The sequence below is a fragment of the Ovis canadensis genome, chromosome 17, assembly GCF_042477335.2.
Source record: "Ovis canadensis isolate MfBH-ARS-UI-01 breed Bighorn chromosome 17, ARS-UI_OviCan_v2, whole genome shotgun sequence".
Classification (NCBI taxonomy): Eukaryota; Metazoa; Chordata; class Mammalia; order Artiodactyla; family Bovidae; genus Ovis; species Ovis canadensis.
Window position 1 is genome coordinate 68538868 of NC_091261.1, and position 26702 is coordinate 68565569.

General features: G+C 48.2%; 1 protein-coding gene across 1 annotated transcript; it reads left to right on the forward strand.

The window, feature by feature from the left end:
* The first annotated feature begins 6486 nt into the window (after positions 1-6486).
* Positions 6487-26702, forward strand: HRK (harakiri, BCL2 interacting protein). The gene is made up of 2 exons (XM_069558643.1): positions 6487-6945; positions 25554-26702. Exon 1 carries the CDS (start codon positions 6614-6616, stop codon positions 6887-6889), a length of 276 nt encoding a protein of 91 aa, XP_069414744.1. The 5' UTR covers positions 6487-6613; the 3' UTR covers positions 6890-6945; positions 25554-26702.

Below are 26702 nucleotides of genomic sequence, written 5' to 3' on the forward strand. Positions count from 1 at the left end.
CCAATAAAATTTTTATAAAAACAGGCAGCAGACCGATTGGCTCACATACCATAGTTTGCCAATCCCTGCTCTGGACTGGTTGTCAAGAAAATAATAAAAACCCTTATGATTTAAGTCTCTACCAAATGCATGCTGCTGCTGCTGCTGTTTAGTCACTTCAATCATGTTTGACTTGGTGCAACCCTACAGACTGCAGCCCGCCAGGCTCCTCCGTCCATGGGCTTCTCTAGGCAAGAATACTGGAGTGGGTTGCCATGCCCTCCTCCAGGGGATCTTCCCAACCCAGGGATTGAACCCAGGTGTCCTGCACTGAGCCACCAGGAAAGCCCCTACCAAATGCATATCAACTGTGTATCTAGAACAAGGTTTCTCACACAAGGTTTTGACATTTGGGGTCAGATAATTCTCTGCTGTCTGTGCACTATAGGATGTTTTGCAGCATCCCAAGCTTCTACCCATGAGATGCCAGTAGCACCCTTCAGTTTTGACAACCAGAAACCATCTCCAGACTTTGCCAAATGTCTCCTGGAGAGCAAAATTGTCCCCAGTTGGGAACCACTGATCTAAGAGTAAATAGCTAGAAATGGAATCACCAGATCATAGGGTATATGAATTTCTGATTTTTCCAGGTCTGCCAAAGTGTTCTCTAGTATTTATCCTCATTTACCCTCTCATCAGTATAATTTCATGTCTAGCGATTCACATGTTTAAGCTCAGTTGCCTCCAATAAAGTGATTATTGCCTGAGCAAGGGACAATACGTCTGAATTTTCACAGCAGGAGTGCAAGTTTAATCAACCCTATCTCTCGTGACTCCAGTAATCAAGGCATTAGGTTTTATTTAAGTGAGCTTTACCCTTTACACTTAAAGTATTGATGAGACTATAATTATGCGCTGGTTAAGCTTTCCTCTCCTGCTGTGGACATTCGTCTGCTGTTCTCTCTTCATTTACAACAGAAACATCCTTAAGGGAGAAGTAGCAAATGAATACTTAGGAAGTCTCTGGAGGAGTTACCCCATCGTTCCTGGTATCAGGGGGTTAAACAGGATAAATGTGAGAGATGAGTGCTGTCTTGCTCTGGGTCTACTGAATGCAGGGGACTTTCCTAGGAATAACTGTGATATCATTGAATACTGGACTCACTGAAATATGAATCCTCTTGTTTTCCCAGTGGGTTTGGGTCGGGGTCCCTGTTCTTGTTTCTTAAGTGGATGCTTAATAATCCTGATACATCAACAAGGATCATAACAATTACTTATTGAGTGCCAAGCACTTAGCTAAACATGTGATAAAGTCTTCCTTTTAATCCTCACAACAACTCAATGAGGTAGGTGCTTTGATTATTATTTCCATTTTACAGATGGGAAAGTGAAGGCTCAGAGAGATGAAAAATATGCCCAAGGAAGGGCCCTAGATTGCATGGTAGGGCTAGGGTTCAAACCTAGGTTTCTCTGGCACAGGGTGTCAAATCATTGTGGGATAACTCTGATTTTGATTCAAGAACTCTGTTGTTCATCAGGCTGACTCCTGGCATGAAACATGCCCCTGGCACTAATATATGGCTTCAGAAAACACAGCTGTTTGGAGGCAGCAACAGCTGTTCATTCATTTACCACTTCACCAAGTCACAAAAATTAAGACACCATAAGGTAAGGCTCAGTTGGTCTCAAACACCAGGATAGGTAATTATTTTTTTAATTAAAGAAGAGAAATACCACCACCACCCTCCTCCTCATACACACACACTCCCTGCTCAAAATACTTGAGTTTTGGTTTCTGTAGGAGGTAAGGGAATGATTTGCAGTAAGAATTTATGCTAGTGATGGTAGCAGTTCTATGTACATCACTGTGTATACCTGAAAGTGAGAAAGACAAATCAGGATGCTTACCGTTCATTCATTCTTTCCTTCCCTCCCTCTTTGTTTCTTTCTTTCTTCCTCACCACAAATATTTACTGAACACCTGCCAGTTGCAGCATGTGGGGTCTTTAATTGCAACATGAAAAGTCTTAGCTGCCTCCCAAGGGATCTAATTCCCTGACCAGGGATCACACCCAGGCCCCTCCACTGGGAGTGAGGAGTATTAGCCACTGGACCACCAGGGAAGTCCCACTGAGCCCAGGTTTGAGTACCTGTGTGCTATAGGAAGTGAGCCCAGTTTTGAGTACCTGTGTGCTATAGGAAGTTTTCATGGACCAGAAAAATCTATCATTTCTTTATGAGAGAGAAGCTATGCATCGTGGCAATTGGTAGGGAAAGTTTCCTCTGAATAAATGTGTCAACTGGATTTCACAAACTATTTCTCAAAATAATCCACTAAAACAACTTCTCCCTTAAATGTTTCCAACAGGACATGAAGGAGGAAGAAGGAAACACATGAACAGTCCTAGAAAAATGTCCAAGCACGTGGCCAGCAGTAAAAGTGGGGGCAGTCTGGTGAATATCTGCTTCTAGCTTTCTTTTTAGGACAGGTCCCCCCACCCCTACACACACACTCCTTTTGTATTAGGGCTGCCCTAACAGGGTGCTACTGGAGAAGGCAATGGCACCCCACTCCAGTACTCTTGCCTGGAAAATCCCAGGGACGGAGGAGCCTGGTGGGCTACAGTCCATGGGGTCGCTAAGAGTTGAACACGACTGAGCGACTTCACTTTCACTTTTCACTTTCAAGCATTGCAGAAGGAAATGGCAACCCACTCCAGTATTCTTGCCTGGAGAATCCCAGGGATGGGGGAGCCTGGTGGGTTGCCATCAATGGGATCACACAGAGTCAGATACGACTGAAGCGACTTAGCAGCAGTAGCAGCAGCAACAGGGTGCTACAGACTTGGGGGCTTAAACATCAAAAAGTTATTTTCTCATAGTTCTGGACCAAGATCAAGGTGTCAGCATGGTGGGTTTCTTCCGAGGGCCTCTCTCCTCGACTTTCAGATGACCACCTTCTTGAACCTGTGGTGTTTCTCCCTCTTCTTATACACAGACTAGTCATATTGGTTGGGACTCTGCTCTAATGACCTCATTTTAACTGAAAGACCTTGTTTCTGGGACTTCTCTGACTTCTCTTCCAATCCAGGGGGTGTGGGTTCGATCCCCAATTGGGGAACTAAGATCCCATGTGCAATAAGGTCAAAATAAATAAATAAAAAGACCCAGTTTCCAAATACAGCCATATTCCAAGGTACTGGTGCTTAGGACTTCCACACGGGGATTTTAGGGGGACATAGTTCAGCCCATAACAACCTCTCTTCTTCCCTCCCTCTTCCAAGTCCCCAGTGATGACATAATGCTAAAGAGTATTAACTCTGGGGCCAAACAGCGGTATGACCTTGGACAAATTAAATGCTGCTTCTCAGTGTGCTCATCCATAATAAAGGACTAAGAATCGTACCTCCGATTCTTTGTGACCCCATGGACTATAGCCCACCAGGCTCCTCTGTCCATGGGATGCCCCAGGCAAACATACTGGACTGGGTGGCCATTCCTTTCACCAGGGGATCTTCCAGACCCAGGGATCAAACCCGGGTCTCCTGCTTTGCAGGCAGATTCTTTACCATCTGAGCCACCAGGGAAGTCCATCCTATTAACAGGGTCATTAAACAAGTTAATGCATCTAAGGCACTTAGAACAGTGTCTGGCACAGGGTTAGCACCATGTAAGTGTTTACTAAGTTAAATGTTAACATCAAAAACTCATTTTTACTAAGCTATTAGGAGAGTTTTACATGTCAATCTCCCAAACACTTTGCTCTTTCTAGATAATACTCATCATCAGTGACTGAACCGTCAGTTCACAACAGGGGACCCATAGATACTGGGTTTACCAAAACGTTCATTCGGGTTTTTCATCACATCTTACGGAAACTTTTTTGCCAACCCAAAATATTTGAAGGTGTGGGCCCTCCAACCTTCTTCAAAGAACATTTTTTGACAAATAAATGATTTACCTTAAAATAGCAACATTAGCCAACACTTATTAAGTGCTCACAGTGTGCTGGGCACCATGCTCAGGGCTTCCCGGTATGATCTTATTGAACTCTGTAACGTAGGTACTATTTTTATTCCCAGTTTACAGTTGAGGAAACAGAGGCTCCAAAAAGCCTCATCTCAAGGCCACGTTCCCCAGTAAGTGAATGATAGGCCCACTCAAAAGTGAGACAGTTAGGGACTGACTGTCACCTGCAGAGTGTTGGGGGAGAGAAGGACGTCTTCCCTTTTCCCCCTCTTTTCCATCACCCTCTTTGCTGGACAACACGTCCACTGTCCCCATGGCCAAGACTGCACTCTCTACTACAGAAAACATCCAAGCTGCTGGGACTCAACCCAGCGCCACCTCACGAGCCCAGCATTTCGAGGGGCACGCTTCCAAACAGGGTAATAATCGTCCCATTAAAATTAATGTCCATGAAGTGAGCCGTTAAAAGCGTGCAGATTAAAAAGGGGGAGGAGGAGGGAATTGTTCAATTTAAATCCAAAGGGCTTTTTAAATAGACAATGTATCTTCATTCTTGGAACGCCACATTGGGCAAGGATCCGGTCCCCTCTGCAAAGTCTAGCGGGGATTAAGGAGGTGAGTCCCTGGAGAATGGGGAAGTGGTTCTGGCCAGAAGCGAAAGGAACCAAGGTTTATCCAGGGCCCGCTGCCTGCCAGGTGCTTGGCACACATTTCTCTCATTTAATCTCTGCCCCACTCCTGGGAGGAAGGTATTATTATTCCCAGATTACAGGGGGCAGTATAAAACCATGGTTAAGAGCTTAGAGCCTGAAGCAGACTGCCCTCATTTAGATCCAGGTTTATTCCTCACCAACTCTGTGATCTCCTGGCAAGAGCCTTTACCTCCCTGTGCCTCAGTTTCCTCATCTGTAAAAAAGGATAGTAATAGCACATTCTCACCACCCTAGAATTGGGAAATGAACTTTAGACAGTGTAGACAGGGACCCAGTAACCTACAACAGAAGGCACTCAGTAAGTGTTGATCATTATTAAGGGTAGGAGAATTGGGACCTAGTGGATCCAAAAATGAGCTCAGTCATGTCCGACTCTTTGCGACCCCGTGGACTGTAGACTGCCAGGCTCCTCTGTCTATGAGATTTTTCAGGCAAGAATACTGGAGTGTGTAGCCATTCCCTTTTTCAGCGGATCTTCCTGACCCAGGGATGGAACCTGGGTCTTCTGGTTGCAGGCAGATTCTCTACCCTCTGAACCACCAGAGAAGCAGCTAGGACATAAAGAGGCACCAAGAAAACCCAGCAGAGATGGGGTCTCAGCCCTGACCATGCTGCAGGCCAAGGGGAAAACTCTCCATGATAAATCCAGACCCAAACTAAGTTCATAGTCTTGAAGAATCTTTTTCAAGTGACCAAAGGACTTGTCAGGCCTTAGCAACACTCTGCTCCTGGGGAAAAGACAATGGAGCTGCCTCATCAGGACCTAGAAGGCCAGCTTGGAGCCCTCTCCAGGCTCCCCTAGTTTTCTGAATCCCCAGTGGATTCAAGGTAGATCAGGGTCTCATTCTCCCCCAAAGAAACCCCCGAGGGCCCTCTCGCTCATCTGTACCCTCACCAGCAGACACAGATCTAGATTTTCCAGACTAGAGGGGTACAAGGGCAACTCTAGGATTGGAAAAAAAAAAAAAAAAGCTGAAGTCTGCGGTGCCACCACCCCATCCCCAACCCCTTAGAGTCTCTATTGAGCATTAAAGGGAGATCACTGCTACAGACTATCCCGGGCAGGAAAGTAATGCTGACAAAAGAAACACGAAAATAAGTTTCCTCCTGGAAAACCCCTAGTGAGGGTCTTTCTCGGGTGGAGACGCGGTGCGCTGCAAACTGCCAAGGCTAAAGGCCAATCCCAGCCCTCCCAAGGTTTCCAGCGGCGCTGGGGGCGCTTTAGGGTCCCGCCGCGTATCTCTGACACGGGTGGAGGGGGGTGGGGGGGCGGTGTCGGATGTGTTTGTATCCGCAGCCTACAGGTGCGGAGTCAGACCCCAAAGTAGGCAAGCTGGGTTGAATCTGGCCCTCTCAGGAGATTCTGAACCGACCCACCTCTCCCATTCAAAACAACAGCTTCGGAACATTTTTTTTTTTTTTTTAACGCAGCCGAATTCGACATCAGCTTCATCCAAAACGGCAAACAAGCCTGTTCCCATCGCCAAATTGGAATCGGAGCTTAATTCGGGAAAAAGAGAAGGAGAAAACCTCCCCCGGCGCTCCATGCTTCCTTGAGGGTCTCCTGCGACCCCTCCAGCCCGAGACCCCAGCGGTGCTTTCAGGCGTCCCAGCGCCCCGCGCTCCTCCTCTCCCAAGCCGCGCGTCCCCTCGCGGCCGGCGCCGTTAGGGTTAAAAGTTACCTCTCGGTTTCTTCTGCCTGCAGCCCCCCCCCCACCCTCGGGGCCGGATGATGTAACCCCCCTCCCCGCGCCCTCCCCGCCCCCCTCCACCATGTGACACTTTAATTAATAATAGCGCCGTCAGCACAACAAACGCACAACACAAGGAGAAACTTGGTGTCCAGGGGAGGCCCCCGGCGACTGGAGCGCGGCGGAGGCAGGCGCGGAGGCCGGAGGGAGAGGAGGCGAGGGGCGACCGGACGCGGGGAGGGAGCTAGGCGAGCGGTCATGTGCCCGTGCCCCCTGCACCGCGGCCGTGGCCCCCCGGCCGTGTGCGCCTGCAGCGCCGGCCGTCTGGGTCTGCGCTCGTCCGCCGCGCAGCTCACGGCCGCCCGGCTCAAGGCGCTCGGCGACGAGCTGCACCAGCGCACCATGTGGCGGCGCCGCGCGCGGAGCCGGAGGGCGCCGGCGCCCGGCGCGCTCCCTACCTACTGGCCCTGGCTGTGCGCGGCCGCGCAGGTGGCGGCGCTGGCGGCTTGGCTGCTCGGCAGGCGGAACTTGTAGGAACGCGGGGCTTCTTGGTGGGGCCGGAGCCGAGACCCAGCCGGAGCGAGCAACAGGTACGCGAGCTAGCGCCAGGGCGCGGCGGCTGGGGACTGGAGACGTGAGGCTGGCTTGGGAGCCGGAGAGCTGCAAGTTTGCGGCTTCCCATCTTCTCTGCTCCATTCTCTCGCAGGGTTCTTCTTCCCCTTCTTAGTCCCCATCTCTCCTTCCATGTACCAGGTCCACCGTTTCTGCCCCTTGTCTCCAACTCCTCTTAAGCGCTTCCTGCCACTCACTCCATCGAGGGGCTTTGGGAGGACTTTAGCCTCCGTAAGTCCCACCAACCCTTCAAGCAAACACACAGTGCAAGTAAAAAAGTGTGCTTGCTCAGAGAACAGGGTTACAAGCCACGCCAAAGAATTATCATCTATCGCGGTTTCAAGACGAGTCCTCAGTCCTCTTCCTGCGGCCTGCCATTCCTAAGAGCCACCGTCTCCATCACCTCCGCCCCAAACCCTGTTCTCCTTCAGTGTCCCTTCTTCAGTTTCTGTAGCCCATCTTACGGTGCCCGGACCGCGTCTCGCGACTTCCTCCCCCTCCAGGTTTCAGGCCGGCTCCCTCTTTCTCCCTAAAACTTTGCACTTTTCCTCCACTCTGCCAACTTCTCTCCTTCTCCAGTGAGGTGTACCATCCAAGGAGCTCGGCCTCCTCGTCACCAAACGGAGGGAGTTGAGATGAAGGCGGTGTCCCCAAATGAGCGGGAATCTGAGGCTCTTAGGGAAACTCCAGGGGAAGGCCTTAATGAAAGAGCATTCATTGAGCTCTTTCTGGATGCTAGGCCTTGTAGTTGGAGGGAATGTTTGAGAGCCTGCGGTATGCTAGGCACTGGATGGTGATGGGTAGTAAGTAGCGAGCGCCTAGCATGTTTGGTACCAGTGGAAGAAAGGTACTGGGCGTCTACTGTGCGCGAAGTCCTTGGGTTGGGGAATTGCTGGGCACCAGCTGTGTGCCTGGCACTGTGCTAGGCACTTGAAGGGAGCGAGCAGGTCAGGACTGTCTTCAGGTTCTGGAATAGAGAGGAGAGCTGCAGAGAATGGGGGTGGAGAGAATCAGGCTGAGCCCACCACAGGTGGGTCTAGGGCCGGAAAGTGAGAAAGCCAGCCCCGTAGTCACGGCCCGCAGACGCCCAGCGCTCGGGTCTCGGCCGAGCCCCGCGGTGCGCCAACACCCTGGGAAGCTGGCGCGGCGCCTGCAGGGAGAGGCGGCAGCCGGAGCGTGGGGGGTGGCAACGCCCGGGGAGCTGCGGGGGTGCGCGGAGTGTGAGCCGGGAGCGCGCGGGTGACAGATGTCGCGTGGGCCGGCGCAGCCCCGGTGCTGGCGAAAAGAGGTGCGCGCTTCGGGGCGCCCTCTGCACGGCTTTCGGAGGTCCCATTCGCTTCTCCCTTTCGCGAAAGAGAGACAAGGGGCTACCCTCGGCTGCAAGGGACCAGGCGGGGGCTGCCGGATCCTGGGGGCAGGAAAAAAAAGTTTTGGATGGGGCACGGAGAGGCCGGGCAGAAAAAGGAGCCAAGAAAGAGACGCGAAGCCCACAGTGTGTAATTTAGGGAAAGGCGGAAAGAAGGTGGGAGAGGAGACAAAGACGGAAAAAAAAAAAAAAAAAAGGCGGCGAGACGAGGAAAGTTGAAGAAGTGGAGAAAAAGAGAGACTTCTTGGAGAACAAGACAGTGGGAACGTGGATGAGAAAGATGGGAAGCGAGAGGAACCCAGTGGAAATGGGGAGGAAGGTTAGGACATCATTTCCTCCAGTCTTGGGGTCCGGGCGAGGTTCGAGAAGCGCTCCAGTCTCACGATTGGACGGTGCGGGATGCTGGGCGTCCCACCCCCCAGGACCGAGGGCGCTCAGCCAAAGCCCGACTGTGTGTTCGCTTCGGGGCCGAGGGGTGCTCCGGGGTCCTCAGGAGAAGGCTACCGCCGGGGAGGTGCCCGAGACCTCCGCGAGGGCGCGCGGGGCGGACGGAGCGCGCCGCTCTGGGCTCGGGCGCGCGGTAGGACCCATGCCGCCCGGGAGGGGGACGGGGAGGAGTTTGGGAGGAGTTTCGCTGGGGTGGTGTCGGCTAAGCGTCGTCTCCGCGGAGTTGATTTCCCCCTCCTCACTCTGTTTCTGCCGCAGAGTCTCGTGCTGCGTCCCGACTCCAGGCCACCTCCTCAGCACACCCCTGGGTTCTCCTCCCGCATGTGCGTCCCTGCCGGGCGTCCCCAGCAGTCACACCCTTCTAGGGTCCTTTCTCCCTGGGTACCCTGCCCCTAGGATGCCTGGAACCCTCTCAGATCGCCTACAGAATGGCAGAGTGTATACCACTACCACCCCGGGGTTCGCTGCGCTGGGTCTTCTAGGCTTGGCTCCCATACCAAGGACTTGGCTTCTCTCCCTGCTATCCACCACTCGGGCCTTTCTTGTGCTTTTGGCTTAACTGGGGGAAACCCATCTTTGGTTAACCTCTGGTAAGTTAGGAAGAAGTGAAAAGAAATCCCCTGGGGAAAGTCAGTTTTCTGAGTTCTGTGCGTGGTCCTTTCCACATTCCCTACCCTGGAGGAGGAATGGAAATGCTCACAGGGTACCTTAGGGGTTTCAGGGAGGCCTGAATCCGCCATCCACGGCAGACCATTCTCTTAGGCGTTAAAGGCGAGCTTAGCTATACGTAGGACAGCGGTTTCAACAAAGTGGTCTGGAGCTTCTACTGCGAGCCACCAATACTTTTCTCAGAAGTCATCATTAAACAAAGAGCCAACCTCCCCTCCAAGACTCAGTTTTCCCATATGTAATATGGGGACAATAACAGTACTTAAATGCATAGGTATTGTCAAGAGGGTAAAATGAGGTCATATACAGAAAGCTCTAAAACAGCGCCTCTCTGCTCAAGAAGGGATTGTGCATTTAATACCTGCGTTTGCCTGAAAGTAGACCACGTTTTGCCATTGTCCTTGCTGGTGGTTCCACACTATTTCTACTTGGCATTTTGGGGAATCAGGGCCACATGGGCCAGGATAGTATATTGGTGAAGAGCATGGGTTTAGGGATCAGATGAAAACTAAATTTAAGTCCCAGCCCAAGAACTTTCTGGCAGTGTGACCTTGGGTAAGAACCATAACCTCTCTGAGCCTTTATGTGTAAACCTCAGCTGCATCTCTGTCAGGATTGCTGGGAGGTCAATAAGAGGTCATCCATTTCAAATGCCCAGTGCAGTGCCTGACACTTAGTTCAATCCTTAGAGGATGCTATGAAATGGTTAATGCCATTCTTATTGTTTCAAAGGGGAAACCGAGGCAGAGAAAATCCACCTGAGTTGTCTTGAAGGATCAGGGGCAAAGTCAGAACTCGCATTGGAGGGTCTGTCTTTGGGGACCTGCACCTGGCTGCCCCTCAGATGATTTGAGGGGTGCAGGGGAGGAGAAGATAGTGAGCAGCAAGCAGAGGGGGTGGTGGGCCTCAAATTCCTGCACTAGAGAGATTCCCTTTCTGAGAGAGCCTCGGGGGAGTGGGCAAAGGAGAGGCTCCCTGGAGGCTGGGGAGGCCTGGAGGAGAATGGGTGTGTTTTAACCAGTCACTGCTCCAAAGATACAGGAGAGGGAACAAAAGATGCTTTATGGTAAGCGCTGGCTGGCGGAGGCGTGCTAGGGAGAAGTGTGTGCCGTGGGAGGGGGAGGGGAGGGGAAGAGAAGGAGGAGGATTCTGGCAGGGGGAGGGGGCTCGGGGAGGGCAGAACCTTGCCTTAGGACTAAGGAGAAGTGGAGAAAGGGGGACTCTGTGCGCCCAAGAGGCGACGTGGTCAGCGGCAAGGAAGATAATGGGCCAGCAGGAGCCGGCTTTAATGAATTAATGACGGTCTGGCCTGCCCGCCAGACAAGCTAACTGGTTCTTGGCAGGTACTTTGGGGATTAAGTGGTTAAACCTGGAGGCACATCCCTCAGGCTTCCCTCCCAGCCTGCTGCACCCCTGCCAGAATGACTTTTAGAGCTTGAAAGCCTCGGCGGGGAGAGGGAAAGGAGGGAACAGAAGGGAGGGAGACAGCTGTTGGGGAGGACCACGCCCACCCCCTAGGAAGGGGCCAGATGTGTGGGACTGTGGCAGCCCTCTTGCCACATGGTCCCTGTCTGGAGTCACTAGCTTGCCTGCTGAGAGGCCAGGGCAGAAGTGACTGAGCTGTGGATGTAAACACAGCCACACACGGGATAATTAAATACAACCCCAGATGTGGGCTGGGTGGATTTGGCAACCGCACCTCTGGTTTTTGAAACGTCAGCTTTTGAGACCTAAGCTGGGAGGCTGGGAGTAGGGAGGACGCAGAATAGAGGGCCTCGGTTTCCCTACTGGTCATCACTCTGTGTGGTAGGATTTCACCGGAGCAACGAGCTGCCCCACTCTGTCCCTAGCTCATGGCAACTTGCTTGTGGCATAGTAGATACAAAATAACTATGACGAACACAGTACATGAGTCATTCAAAAACTGTGTCAGATGAGTATCACTGTTTTCCAAATTCAGCTTCTTCCACTCATTCACCATTAATTCTTGAGTTTCTGCTGTGTGCGGGTCATGATGGACCCAGAAGGACCAAGACATTAGAAGCCCCTGCCTCTCATGGAGCCTACATTTTAGGGGAAGAGTACAGATGATCAATCACTAAAGACTGTTCCGGTTACAACTGCTGTGTAACCAATGACTCCAAAACTTAGTGGCTTCAAATGACTATTTGAGGGCCTTCCCAGGTGGTCCAGTGGTTAAGAATTTGCCTTACAATGCCTGGGATGCAGGTTCAAGCCCTGGTCTGGGAAGATCCTGCATGCCAGAGCAACTAAACCTGAGCACTACAACTAGAGAGTCTGCGTGCTGCAATGCAAGAGCCCACACAACGCAATTAAGACCCCGTGTTCTGCAACTATGACCCGACACAGCCAAATAAATCTTTAAGTAAATATTCTAAACTATTATATGTTTAATTGATATTTAAATACTATATATGTAAATAAATGTTTAAATATTAAATATTTAAATAAATGTTTAGATATTAAATATTTAAATAAACATTTTTTTAAAACCCACAACGATTTGATTAGGCTCAAACATTCTAAGGGTTGGAAACCCAAACAAGGCATAGCAGGGGTGACTCGTGTCTGTCCCAGGCTGACTCGGGGACTGGAGTCATGGGAGTGGGATCTTCATTTATATAAAGGTCTGGCTGTTGAAGCTGGCTGTCGGCTGGGACTGCCAATCAGAGCATTTATACTCAGTCTCCTCTTGTGGCCTGGGCTTCCCCACAGCACAACAGCCTCATGATAGATGGATTCTGACCTGGTGTCTTAGAACTCCAAAGGCAGACGTCTCAGAGGGCCAAATGGAAGCTGCTTTGTCTTTTTAGACCCAGCTTCAGAAATCACTTTGGTCAAAGGACTTCCCTGGTGGTCCAGTGGCTAACACTCCTCACTTCCAGTGCATGGGGCCCGGATTCGATCCCTGGTCAGGCAACTAGATCCTGCATGCCTCAACTAAGACCCCACGCAGCCAAATAAATATTTTAAAAAGAAAGAAATCACTTTGGTCAAAAGTCACAAGTCAGCCTAGACTTAGAGGAGAGTGGAATTAGATCCCACCGCATGGGTGGCAAGGTTCTAGAATAGCAAATGGGAGAGAAGATATTGTAGCCATCTTTGGATTATGCAGTCTAAACACAGAATTTCAAAAGTGCTGTGGGCTCTGAAGGTAACACACAAAGATAATGTACAGGCAGGCCTCAGAGATACTGTGGTTTGGTTCCAGACCACTGCAATAAGGCAGGTCATGAATTTTTTTGGTTTCCCCATGCATGTAAGAGTTACATTTACATTATACTGTAGTCTATTAAGTGTGCAGTAGGGTTATGTCTTTAAAAACAATGTATACACCTCAATTAAAAAATACTTTATTGCTAAAAAATGCTGCTGACCATCATTTGAGCCTTCTATAAGTCATAATCTTTTTGAAATAATCACATCAAAGATCACGGATCACAGATCCCCATAACAAATATAATAATGATGAAAGAGTTTGAAATATTGCAAGAATTACCCAAATGTGACACAGAGACATGAAGTGAGCAAATACTGTTGGAAAAATTGCATCAATAGACTTGCACAATGCGGGGATGCCACAAACCTTCCATTTGTAAAAAACAAAAACAACTGTGAATACTCTGAGGTATGCCTGTCGTAGCGGGAGCCTGGTGCATTCCTACCTGCAATGGACGGTGATGGCCGCTCAAGGAGAGACCAGGGGACCAGTGACTTGAGTGATGAGAATGAGTCAGCCATGTGGGTGTCTGGAAGAAAGGTGTTCTGGGGAGGTGACATTCTGCACTGTATGTTTGAGGAAGAGAAAAGCGAGCAGTGGGCTAAGACCACGTGAACTAGGGGGAGAGAGTCAGATGGAAGACCGGCTAGATCAGGCCGTCGTCGAGAGGGTGAGTGTGGCTGTAAAGGCAGCGACACGTGCCGACAGCACAGGAAGACGTGCTTTATAAGCGGAGGATGAGATGTGATGCGAGAGAGAGAACTGGGCTTCCCTCGTGGCTCAGTGGCAAAGAATCTGCCTTCCAATGTGGGAGACCTGGGTTTGATACCTGTGTCGGGAAGATCCCCTGGAGAAGGAAATGGCAACACACTCCAGTATTCTTGCCTTGGGAAGTCCTATCAGAGGAGCTTGGTGGGCTACAGTCCGTGGGATTGCAAAGAATCAGACACAACTGAGCTACTGAGCCCACACACAGACATCAATAGCGTGTATATGTCAATCCCAATTGTCCAATTCATCCCAGTCTGCTCTTTCCCCTTGGATATCTATACATTTGTTCTCTACATCTGTGTTTCTATTTCTGCCTTGTAAATAAGATGGTCTATGCTAATTTTCTCAGACTCCTCATTTATGCAATAATATATGATGTTTGTTTTTCTCTTTCTGACTGACTTCATGCTATATGACAGTCTCTAGGTCCAGCCACGTCTCTACCAATGACCCAGTTTCTTTCCTTTTTATGGTTGAGTAATATTCCTTTGTGTATATATACATATACATGTATGTATATACATGTATACACACGTGTATATGTATATATACGTGTATGTATACATATACATGTATATATCTATATAAACCACATCTTCTTTATCCATTCCTCTGTTGATGAATATTTAGGTTGTTTAAGGTCTGAAAGATTCCTGTCCCTGTACCGGTTCTCTGATGACCAACCCTTAGTGCCCTTAGAAGATTGTGGATACAGGCTGGATGTCCATCACCTAAGAACTTTCACCATTCAATTCCGTATTGTCTTCCCTCCCTCCTTCCTGCCCTAAACTGTGCCCCTGCTATTGGGTGGGGATCTCTGTTTTAGGCCAAGTCAGTGAGATGTGACCTTCCAGTAGCACTCTACACCAGGAAAAGAGAAGGCTCCTTTACCTGCCCTGTGGAGAGAACATTGACTATTCCACAGTATCACCATCTCTAAACTTTTGCTCCACAGGCCACGGACTTGGGCAAGATGGAATTAAATCACTTTGGGAAACTTTATATTGGAGAAGGAAATGGCAACCCACTCCAGTGTTCTTGCCTGGAGGATCCCAGGGACGGGGGAGCCTGGTGGGCTGCTGTCTATGGGGTCGCACAGAGTCGGACACGACTGAAGTGACTTAGCAGCAGCAGCAGCAGGGAAACTTTATGTAATAAAGTTTATTACCTTTTTAGAAAAGAAACTAGCTTTTTTCTTGATTATGAAAAATATTACAAGCTCATTATCAAATACTTGGAAAATACTATTCAGTATTCTTTTATTCAAAAGAACATTTTAGTCGATTGTTTTTATCTCACTACCCATTGTTAACATTTTGATAGATTTCTTTCCATTAAAAAAAAAATGCCCTGAGGGGACTTCCCTGGCCATCCAATGATCAAGATCCCATGCTTCCACTGCAAGGGGCATGCATTTGATCCCTGGTTTGGGAACTAAGATCCCACATGTTACATGGCGTGGCTGAAGAAAATGCGCTGAGAAGTAGTTTAACAAATGGAATCCCTGTAAATACATTTTCTGTAACCTGACTTTGTCATGATATCGTGGACATTTCTCCATGTTTCATGGTATTTTCCGTGACACACTTCTTAGAGGTTACTTAGGATTTCTCTGTTTGGCTCTTCCATCATCTGCCTTCTCACTCGGCTATTATTGGAGGTTTGGATTGTTTCCAGTTGCGATACAGAACATCCTTGGGTGTCACTCTGGGTACATCACAGAGATTTTCTAAGGAAGGCCCACAGGTGGAACTTTGGTATCAAAAGTGTATGTAAACATTCTTTTATTATAAAGGATGTCTAAAGAGTATAAAATCTTGTGGGTTCTAGATAAACTCTGCCATTTGTTCCCATTTCTCATTTATGTCACCAGCCACTATCCATAATGTGGTTATCGCTTGACTCTGGAGCTAGCTGTTGCCATCCTCAGCTAAATCTGTGTTGTGTTTTTATGGAATATTCTCCGTAGACCACACCTCTAGCCGTTGTTGGAGTGCGTAAGTGCGATGACTGCTGGCATGCCGATCCCAACTTCAGGAAAAGGCTCCAAGTCATAGCAGTGTCACTAAGTTTGAAGGACTTCTCTGCCTGCCTGGCTGTACTTGTCATTATGGCACCATGTTCATCTGATATTCTTGGATTTGGCACATGGTACTTAATAAATACTGCAAGATGCTAACATCCTGATGGCGGGGAATCTTAGACAAAGTGATTTTGGAGGGGTCTTCTGAGGGTGGGAATTTGCCAGGGGCCATGAGATAGATTTAAGAAGAGGTACCATTTTCATACGTTTCCAAGGTGGTGCTAGTGATAAAGAACCCCCCTGCCAGTGCAGGAGACATAAGAGACATGGGTTCGATCCCTGGGTTGGGAAGATCCCCTGGAAGAAGGCATGGCAACCCACTCCAGTGTTCTTGCCTGGAGAATCCCATGGACAGAGGAGCTTGGCGGGCTACAGTCCATTGGGTCGCAGAGCTGGACACAACTAAAGCGATTTAGCAATCAGCACGCACCATTTTCAAAGACAGCCCAGATTGAAAATGTTTTAGCCTGTGAGCGCATTGTGGAGCCTCACTCTTGATTCAGAAAATTGAACTGCTGGTAACTGTTTATCTAACTCACCCAGATTTTTTGCCAGTGTAGGACAGCTTGGTGGAAAGTGACATGAACTTCCAAGTCAGGCTGACTCTCAGGTCAGGTCCTAATCTGCCATTTCCCACTTGTGTGATCGTAGGCATGCCTCTCTACCTTCTGAGCAGTAGAAGGCGTGTCACTGATGTTCAGAAAATGGTAGAAAGTGGTAAATGATAGTGCAGGATATGTGTTCTTGTTTGGTGTAAATTTCAGTCCATGGGCTCATATTCAGTGTCTGGTGGGAGCTCTTAAGGGACTTCTCTGAGCCTTCTGCACAAAGGAGTTGCCTATCCTGCCTCCTCAACCCTGTGGATCACCAACAGCCCTCTTAAGTCACTGCACCAGGGCAGGGGGAACCTCCAGACCACCACTCCCCAACTGTCCTAGGGGACAGGACTCCCCTACTGTCCTGGGGGACACTAGCCCTGGGGTCCCCAGGGGACCCCAATTCATCACTTATCCCAGCACCTGGCATGGTGACTGGTACACAGTAAGCATTCACTAACTACTGAATGGATGGATGGATGAGTAAATGAGTGAATGAGTTGGGGAGAGGCCTAGAAAATTTGGGACACCCCCCCCAGAAACGAGACATACAATTGGCTGATTCATACTCCTTTATTCCTCTCCCGCACTTCAGAGAGAAATCATAGCTCTGATCTGAGTCTCAAAAAATCTAGGACCCCAAGAGATCACTGTTCTAGAAGCATAGCCAGAGCTAGACAGGGCTTTGGAAACCACCAAACCCAACTCCTCACGTTATAGATGATGAAGCTGAGGCTCAGAGAGCTTCTGAGGGTTAAAAGGAGGTGGGCTTACATGCCAGCTGTCCTTGTCTAAGAATACCTTCGTGTCTAGGCAGAGATCGAAACCTGGTGGTTTCCTGGCTGAAACTGGCCTGCTGTTGAGTTTTATTTGACTTGCATGCTTTTTCCCCAACACTTACAAACCAGGCACTTTCATATAGAAGCCCACATTTTCAGTTTTTCTTGAAAAAATGGAAAGATCTGACAACAGCAAGTCCCATGTGGCAGTGAAAGGCTGCAGACAAGCATCAGAAACCTCTTTAGATGGGACACAAACTCTCCAATGACTGTGGCCCCTCCTGCACTGGATCTGATGCGTTTAAATTGACGACCTCTGATTTCGGAGACCACCCCACCAGAGGTCCCTTGATGCATAGACACAGCCACATATGCGTCCTATTTTAAATAAATGAGATCATTCTAGTCCTGCTGTTTGTAATCTGCTTTTTCCCCAATAAAAAATAGGTTGCTGAGATGTTCCCATGTCAACAGAGGTTTTCATCATCTTTTTTTATGGCTGCATGGTGTTCTGTTGCTTGGATGGACCACGATTTCCTTATTTGGTCATTTCCCCAGGGATATTTACACTGTTGCCATTTTCTGATAGTTCATAAATGAGGTTTGGTAAACATTCTTGTTTGAACAACTTTGAAAAAAAAAAAAGTGAAGTTCCTAGAGGTGAAGTTGTTGGGTGAAAAAACGAGCGTGTGAGAATGTGATGCGCGTGGTGAGATTGCTGTAAGAAGGATCTGCCCGTTTGATCTGGCGTCAGTTCTGTGCTCTGCTACTCCCTGACTCCCCAGCTTCTCAGTGCTTACCCTTCTGGACATTGAGTGAACTTGGCATTCAAGGCCCGCCTGCCAGAACTTCATAGTGGGTGGAGCTTTGAGTTCTTCGGGCTCTCTCCACAGACTTTGTGTGATCAGTAACTATTCACTGGACTTCCCTGGTGGTCCAGTGCTTACGAATCCGCGTGCCAGTGCAGGAGACACAGCTTCAAATCCCTGGTCCAGGACGATTCCAAGCGCCGAGGGGCAGCTAACCCCATGCACCGCGACTCCTGAGCCTGTGCTCTAGAGCTGTGCTCTGCAATAAGAGAAGCTGCCGCAACGAGAAACCCATGCACTGCAACAAAGAACAGCCCCCGCTCGCCACAACTGGAGAAAATCCTGCATGGCAATGAAGACCCAGCACAGGCCAAAAAGAAATACAGCAATTAACTAAAAAACACTATTCGCTGATAGAATTGATAACTATTCACAGATAACAGGGGCAGCAGAAAGATAGGCAGAGAGAAGCAAACACTTCTTCCAGGAGCTGCCAAATAAATGGCTGCTTCCTTTCTCGTACACCCTAAACCTAGCCTTCTGCTCTGTTAGTCCCCTCAACCACCGTCTCCTCAGAGCCCAGTGTTCCTGACTGGCCAGCATGAGCTACATGGGTGGAGATTTAAATGATAACAAAGACCAGAGCATCTTCCCTCTAGGAGGATTCCACTTGAAGAACTTTGTACCCATGATTCTTAGACATTAGGACCTACCACTGGTACCATTTGAACCCCATGGTCAAAATAAACTTGTTGAAACCAAAGATGGAAGAGTTGGTGATAAGGACTATTGTAAAGAACAGGGAACTCTCCTCAATACTCTGTAATGACTCATATGGGTATAGGGTCTAAAAAAGAGTGGATATAGGTACATGTAGACTCTTGAGAGTCCCTTGGACTGCAAGGAGATCCAACCAGTTCATTCTGAAGGAGATCAGTCCTGGGATTTCTTTGGAAGGAATGATGCTAAAGCTGAAACTCCAGTACTTTGGCCACCTCATGTGAAGACTTGACTCATTGGAAAAGACTCTGATGCTGGGAGGGATTGGGGGCAGGAGGAGAAGGGGACGACCGAGGATGAGATGGCTGGATGGCATCACTGACTCAATGGACGTGAGTCTGAGTGAACTCCGGGAGTTGGTGATGGACAGGGAGGCCTGGCATGCTGCGATTCATGGGGTCGCAAAGAGTTGGACACGACTGAGCGACTGAACTGAACTGAACTGAACTGAATAACTGATTAAAAAGCAAAGCATCACAGCAAAACATCACTTTGCTGACAAAGGTCCATATAGTCAAAGCTATGGAGAATCCCATGGACAGAGGAGCCTGGCAGGCCACAGTCCATGGGATCTCAAGATCTGGACACAACTTAGCGATTAAACCACCACCACCATGGTTTTTCCAGGAATCGTATGGATGTGATAGTTGGACCATAGAGAAGGCTGAGTGCTGAAGAATTGATGCTTTTGAACTGTGGTGCTGGAGAAGACTCTTGAGAGTCCCTTGGACTACAAGGAGATCAAACCAGTTCATCCTAAAGGAAATCAACTCTGAATATTCATTGGAAGGACTGATGCTGAAGCTGAAGCTCTAATACTTTGGCCACCTGAAGAGCCAATTCACTGGAAAAGACCCTGACGCTGGAAAAGATTGAGAACAGGAGGAGAAGGGGGCAACAGAAGATGAGATGGTTGGAGAGCATCACCAACTCAATGGACATGAAATTGAACAAGCTCCAGGAGGTAGTGAAAGACAGGGAAGCCTGGTGTGCTGTGGTCCATGGGGATCACAGAGTCAGACACGACTTAACAACTGAAAAACAACGATAATAACTGATTCACTTTGCTGTACAGCAGAAACTAACACAACATTGCAAGTCGACTATACTCCAGTAAAAAATCAATTTTAAAGATTAAAAAAAAAAATCCCCAAAGATGGAAAAGTTGGGAAGTTACTACCATTATTCATGTGCTCAGTTAGCCACTGTCACTCGACAGGTTGAACTGAGCACCTACTGTGTGCCGGGCATGCTGCTGGGCCCTGAGGAAACATGATGGATCAAGGGAGAGACTCGGTGTGCACATGCACAGAAGGCGTCCTGGGTGGCTCGGGGCGGGGTGGGGGGAGGTGAAGGCGGCTTTCATTTTATTTGTATATCCTTCTCTGCTACTTGGAACTTCAGCTGGATGGCATCACTGACTCGATGGACGTGAGTCTGAGTGAACTCCGGGAGTTGGTGATGGACAGGGAGGCCCGGTGTGCTGTGATTCATGGGGTCGCAAAGAGTCAGACGCGACTGAGCGACTGAACTGAACTGAACTGACCACATATGCAAATAGCAAGAACAAAAAAGTTTTCTTTTTAAATTTAAAACTGGGACCCCTTAGGAGAGAACCCAAGAGTCCTAACTCTTCTCTGATGTAGGGAAAAGGGAGTGAGACTTCTGTCCCATCTAATGCTGCAGTGGGGATTCACAGCTCCCCACCTGCCATATCTCAGCCCAGGCAGGTGGGGTCTCCAGGCTTCCTGTCCCCACCTCCACCCCAACCCCACCCTTCCACTCTGCGGGTGCAAAGTGGAAACAGGGACATTGAAAAACAGAAGTTTCATGAATCTCCCCAGTTGTGAGCTTCGGTTGTGAGTCAGCATTAGAGAAAATGCTTTATGAGCCAAGTTTGAGGAAGAATATCCCAGGGGAAGGACAACTGGGCTCGTAGGGGGAGGTGGACTTTATGTTTTTAAAGTAATTTTAAATTGTATAGTGACTCCTTGCTCCTTGCAAAAAAAAAGAAAAGAAAAATAACATAAACAATATGGAAGTACAGTATATGGAGAACTGTAGTGTTCTTTTACTCGGCCCCTAAAGCTACCCCCCTGGCGTAACTTTCAGTCTGGATGTATATATAACAACAGTAACAATCATAATAACAAATGGGTCGCTGCTTTCAGTCCTTACATCAACACAATGAGATTCAACATACTGCCCCACTCCTTTTCCGTATAAGGAAACTGAGGCCCAGAGAGGTTAATAACTGGCCCAAAGTCACACAGCTTTTAAGTGTCTGAATCAGGATTCCAACTCAGGCGTCAAGCTCCAGAGACTGGGCTCTTAACCATTAAACTCTTTTGCCTTTCTGCAATACTTTTTATATGGATATATAGATAGGTATAAATGTCTATGTATACACATATACAAATACACATATTCATTAAAAGAAAAAAAAGACCTGAGCTATTTGCTCTTCTCAGTTAAAAATCATAGCCAGCTTTCTATCTCAATACATTAAATTTTTTTTAATTTTGTACTGGGGTATGGCCAATTAACAATGCTGTGATAGTTTCAGGTGAACAGTGAAAGGACTCAGCCATACATGTATCAGTGAGAAGACTCAGCCATACATATACATGTATCCATTCTCCCCCAAATCCCCTCTCATCCAGGCTGCCACATAACACTGAGCAGTTCCCTATGCTATACAGTACATGCTTGTTATCCATTGTGATCCATTTTCAATATAGCAGTGTGCACATATCCATCCCAAACTCAACTGTTCCTTCCCTCCATCCTTCCTTCATCTCCTGGCAACCACAAGTTTGTTCTCTAAGCCTGGGAATCTGTTTCTGTTTTGTAAGTAAGTTCATTTGTATCATTTCTTTTTACGTTCCACAAATCAGGGATGTCATATGATATTTCTCCTCCTCTGTCTATCTAATTTAGATTTACCTCTTTCTAATTTCCATGAGGCTTGTTAATCCAGTCTCCTGTCAGTAAACACATAGGGGACTTCCCTGATGGTCCGATCGTTAAGAATCCGCCCATCGATGCAGGGGACACCAGTTTGATCCCTGGACCGGGAACTAAGATCCCACATGCCTTGGCACAATTAAGTCTGTACGCTGCAATAAGAGAAGCCACCTCAATGAGAAGCCCACTTGCCACAATGAAAGAAAGCTTGTGTGCAGCAATGAAGACCCAGCACAGCCAAAAATAATAAATAAAAATAAACACATGGGTTGTTTCCAAATTCCAGATTTGTAATAAATTGCAAATTTGTTACAAATAAAGCTGGAGGGGACATCCTTATGTACACTTATGTGACTGCTTCTGTGGACTAGTGTAGGGTGTCCAATTTAAAATCCCCTAGAAGTGTACGCACAGGCCCACCCACTGATTGTGGGACATGGTGACGTGGTGATGTGTCCACTGGGTTTTCCATGCAGTGCAGAGAGGTGCTTCTGATGTTCGTCCTTCACTGTGGACACCAACCTGTAATCAGGATGCCAACTGGTACAGGAATTTGTCCATTTAGCAGCCCTGGGAGAGCCTTAGAAAGACTCATTATTGGCTCAATGATTTATAGGTAGGAAAAGTGAAAATCAGTTGCTGGTTCTACTTTTGCAAGAAAACAATACTGTTTCTTGCCTGCTGCCACCTTTTTTCCCCTTCATCATCTCTACTCAATTCAAGTATCAACACAATCTCAGTTGTCACAACTCTCTGATGCAGTTCCCTGCTCATCAGGGTCTCCTGTTTGAGCCATACCTGTCACTGTCCTTGAGCCTTGCTCAGCCTCTTCCCCACCTAAACCATCTTCCCTTCTTCCAAATATAGGAAAAAAACTTCCCGTGTATTTTCAAGACCCAGATGAAATCCTGCTTCCTCTCTGAAACTTTCCTGGTGATATAACCACATCCCGATTTCTAGGCTGTAAACACACCTGCAGACAATGGTCTTCTGCAGTCCTGACCTCTGGTATTTCATGTCGTCCCCAGTAAGACTGGAGGCCAGTTGAGGGCAGAAACTGAGCTTTTTCTAGAGCAGGGAACAATGCTTATTAGTAAAAACTCAGCACACTTGATAGCCCACGGTAGGTGCATTCTCTCTTTACTTTCTTTTTTTAAAAAATACTTATTTTTTAATTTGGCTGTGCCAGGTCTTATCATGTGGGATCTAGTTCCCTGGCCGGGGTTTGAACCCAGGCCCTCTGCATTGAGCGTGTGGAGTCCTAGCTGCTGGACCACCAAGGAAGTCCCCCCATCCTTCCTTTTTTGTACCGGTTATTTAAGGCAGCATAATTGCCTTAGGCTAATATTGCAGGGTTCCACTGACTTTGGCTCTGTAGATCAGTATGACTAGGCACCAACCAGGTATGATTTTTAGGAGTTACAGAAGCTGGTTTCCATGAACTAAATCAAGCGTGTTTCTCAGTTGAGTTGACAGTGACTCTGAATCTGTATTCCATGAAAACACACAGCGGCTAAATAGAACGCCTTCTGTACTTGTGCCCTGATGAGACAGGAGGGGAACGGGGTTGGGGTGGTGGTTGGCAGGCTGCAGGGATCTTCTCCTTCTACCTGAGCTGGTCAAAAGCAAAAGGTTTGAAGTTGCTGGTTCAGATCCTTGTGACCCTCTGATGCAGATGCATTGGTTTGGCAAAAAAGTTCATGGAAAAACCCGAACCGACTTTTTGGTCATTCAACTAGCTTGTGGGGTCCACATGATTGTGACTCCCCTCTTTCATATAGTTGTATGTCTTCACCAGGGTCCAAGTAAGAGGCAGAGATCACCCCCAAACTGAGTTATCAGAGGAGAGTTTAGTAAAGGTTCGATGGCAACAGGTGGGCAGGGTTTAGGAAATCTGTGGGGTGCCTGCAGTCCCGTCTCCACCACCACGCCCCCACCCCTCCCTGGCAGACTGGCCTAAAGGTGAGGACAGGAGCCTGGAGCTATGGCAGAGAGCTTCCTGGCAGGCACTCCAGCCAATCTGTGGCCCTATTTGTGGCCCCATGACTGCCTTCTGAGAACTAGACTCTGTAGGAGGCCACAGGCCCAAGTGAGCCTGTTGGTGCAGTTCGGGCAGGTCAAAATCCCGGACTGCTGCCTACCTGAAGGTCATCAAGTGATCTTTCTCCTACCCAACGTGGTTTGTAACAGGCACAAGGCAGTTTCCCTACCACCTGCTGTGTGAATTGTTTTTGTCTCCTCTGCTAACTCTCCAGCCTCATCCGTCCCATGGCCCCATGGGCCCAGTCTTCACTTGAGCCTCATCACGCTCCCTGACCTTGTCATGCTATGCCATTCCTCTGGGTCCTGCTGCTTCTCCCTTCCTCCTCCTCCTTCCTCCCTAAAGCCCCCTCCCCCTTCCTCTACTCCCTCTCCCTGTCCTTATAGCCTTTTAAAGTGCACAAGTTGGGACTTCCCTGGTGGTCCAGTGGCTAAGACTCCGCACTCCCAATGCAGAGTGCCCCGGATTCGATCCCTGGTCAGGGAACTAGATTCTGCATGCTGCAAGTAAGATCTGGCACAGCTAAATAAATATATAAATTAATAAATATTAAAAATAAACTTGCAATCTGGTGGCTCAGATGATAACCTGGTTATCTGGTGGCTCCCTGAGTTGGGAAGATTCCCTGGAGAAGGGAATGGCAACCCACTCCAGTATTCTTGCCTGCAGAATCCCATGGACAGAGGAGTCTGGCAGGCTACAGTCTATGGGAAGAGTCAGACATGACAGCAACTAACACAGACACACAGCAATCTTTTAAAAAATAAAGTGTACATATCAGTGGTGTTTATTATATTTCCAGAGTTGTATGGCCAACCCCCAGTCAAATTTAGAGCATTTTTATTTCCCCAGCAGAAGCCCTGGACCCATTAGCATTTACCCCCACAACTGTTTACATTTCCTGCCAGCCCTGGGTGACCATGAATCTGCTTTTTGTTTCTATAGATTTTCTTGTTCTATACATTTCCTATACATGGAATCATACAATATTTGTCCCTTTCGTGTCTGGCTTCTTTCATTAGCATCATGTCTTCAAGGTTGATCCGTACTGTAGCGTGTATATCAGTGTTTCTTTCCTCTTTATGGCCAAATAATATTCCACTGTATGGAAATACCCCACTTTATTTACGCATTCATCAGGTGATGGGCATTTGCATTGTGTCCACTTTGGGGCCATTAATAGATAATGTTGCTCTGGACATTTGTGTACAAGTTTTTCTGTGGATGTATAGCTTCCACCCTGTTGGGTTTGTACTATTTTTTCAGCCCTGCCCAGAATACCTTACCTTAACTTGGCTAATTCACTGGTATCATTCAGTACTCAATAGGGGTCTGTTTGTTTTTTCTCTGAGGACTTTTCTCAGACTCCTCCTTCTCCCTCACAAGCTACCTCTCCTCTGGTCCCTCATAGCCCACACTCACCCAGATTGCAGGCTCTTCCTGTGACACTGTCATGATTGATTTCATCCCATCTTCCTTTTGTTGGCCTCTGAGCCCCTGAAGGGTAAGAACTGTATCACTGGATGTTTAACACCTTAGTTTGTGCTTGGCATGTTCATCAATGAACAAATGAATGGATGGATGGGTGGGTGAGTGGATGGATGGATGGATGAATGCAGAGATTGTCCTACAAGTCTGCTTTGAAGATGGATCTATGAAATGAATAGATGAAGGTCCCGTTTCCTGACATGGAGGAGCAAAAAAGTAGTGTCTTTACATTGTCTTTTTTAATCACAGAAGATGCCTATGTAAATCCATCTAGGTCTGAAAGCAGAGACAGGTATGTGTGTGTGTACTCACAAATGCATGTTTAGAGAAGGCTGCTACGTGGACAGGGCTTTGTGGGGAGGAGCAGCACCAAGACCACCTTTGGGGGAACCTTTCCTCCCAAATCAGAGCTTTGGTATCTAGCAGCTCTCACCCATCCCCCTCCCTGACACACAGGGCTGGCTATGCAGCAGTCCAAGGCGCTGACATCATCCCCAGCAGCTGTCTGCACATGGCTACTGACTGAAATACAAATCTTTATTTCTGCAGGTTGGTGAAAACCCTGTGTCCTGGAGAAAGCTGGTTCCTGTTTTCCCAAGGGGGAGCCCAGAGCTTGCAAGGCCACAGTTGGCACTTCGAGAAGGAAGTGGAGAAAAATACAGCGCCTGGAGCAATAGCAGCAACGAGGAACGGGACTGGGGAAGCCCTCTGGATGTCCAGCTGCAGAAACAAGACAACCCAACATTATTTACATACAGCTCTCTATATATAAAAAAAAGAAAATATGAATATTACTATTCAGTGCATGCCTTGTCGAGGACGTGGTCCCCTCCCTTTTCTGCACCTTCCGATGTGAACTCTGATGCTCTTTCATGTCTGGGGGCACTGGAAGAGAGATGCTTACTGTGTACCTAGAAAATTTGCAAAGACTGGTGGGAGTTAGCCTCAGAGGCAACCAAATGCCTGGGAAGGGATGCTGGTGGAGGAAGAGGTGAAATGGCAAAAGGCAAAGTAGAAAAACAAAAAAGTGAGGACCTGGGGCCAATGTCGTAGGGGCAGAGCCTGGGGATACCTCCATTTCTGTCTTCACAAATCCTAGCCTCTCTCTGTCCACCTAGATAGATGGCTAGTCCCGCTGTCACATCAAGACAAAAGGCATTTTTTCCCCCCGACCAATCTGGTGTCTCTGGTGCTTCACTTAAATCTTGCTGGTGCTAAGCGTGTTCTTGCTGGTGCTGCAATGGTGTTCTGTTGCCAGACCTGCAAGGCCAGGGAACGAGAGAGATGTCTATTTTGCTGTTTCGGATTCTTTTTTAAAAGGGATCAGTCACAAAAGTGCCACTTGAGAGTCTTTTCTTTTTCTTTGCGTGGGGATGAATATCCAGAGGTGTTGTGGAGCAAACCTTGGGGTCTAGGAGGGAGGAGGTGGATGCTGATGGCACCGAGTGGCTTGCTGGTCACGAGGTAGAAAGCTGACCTCACATGCGGCTTGTTTGCTGTCTCTTCCACCCCCACAAAAAGTATCCTGGGAGTTCAGTCCACAGCCTCCCCCTCACCCCAAGGGAATTTCAGGGCTTAGGTTTTATGGATTAAAGAGCCAAGAAACGGCTAAGTTCTGGTCAAGGGTGATTTATAAGCCAGGGACGTTGGGGGAGGGAGCGGGGTCATTTAAATGAAATGCACCAGCATCTCACTGAC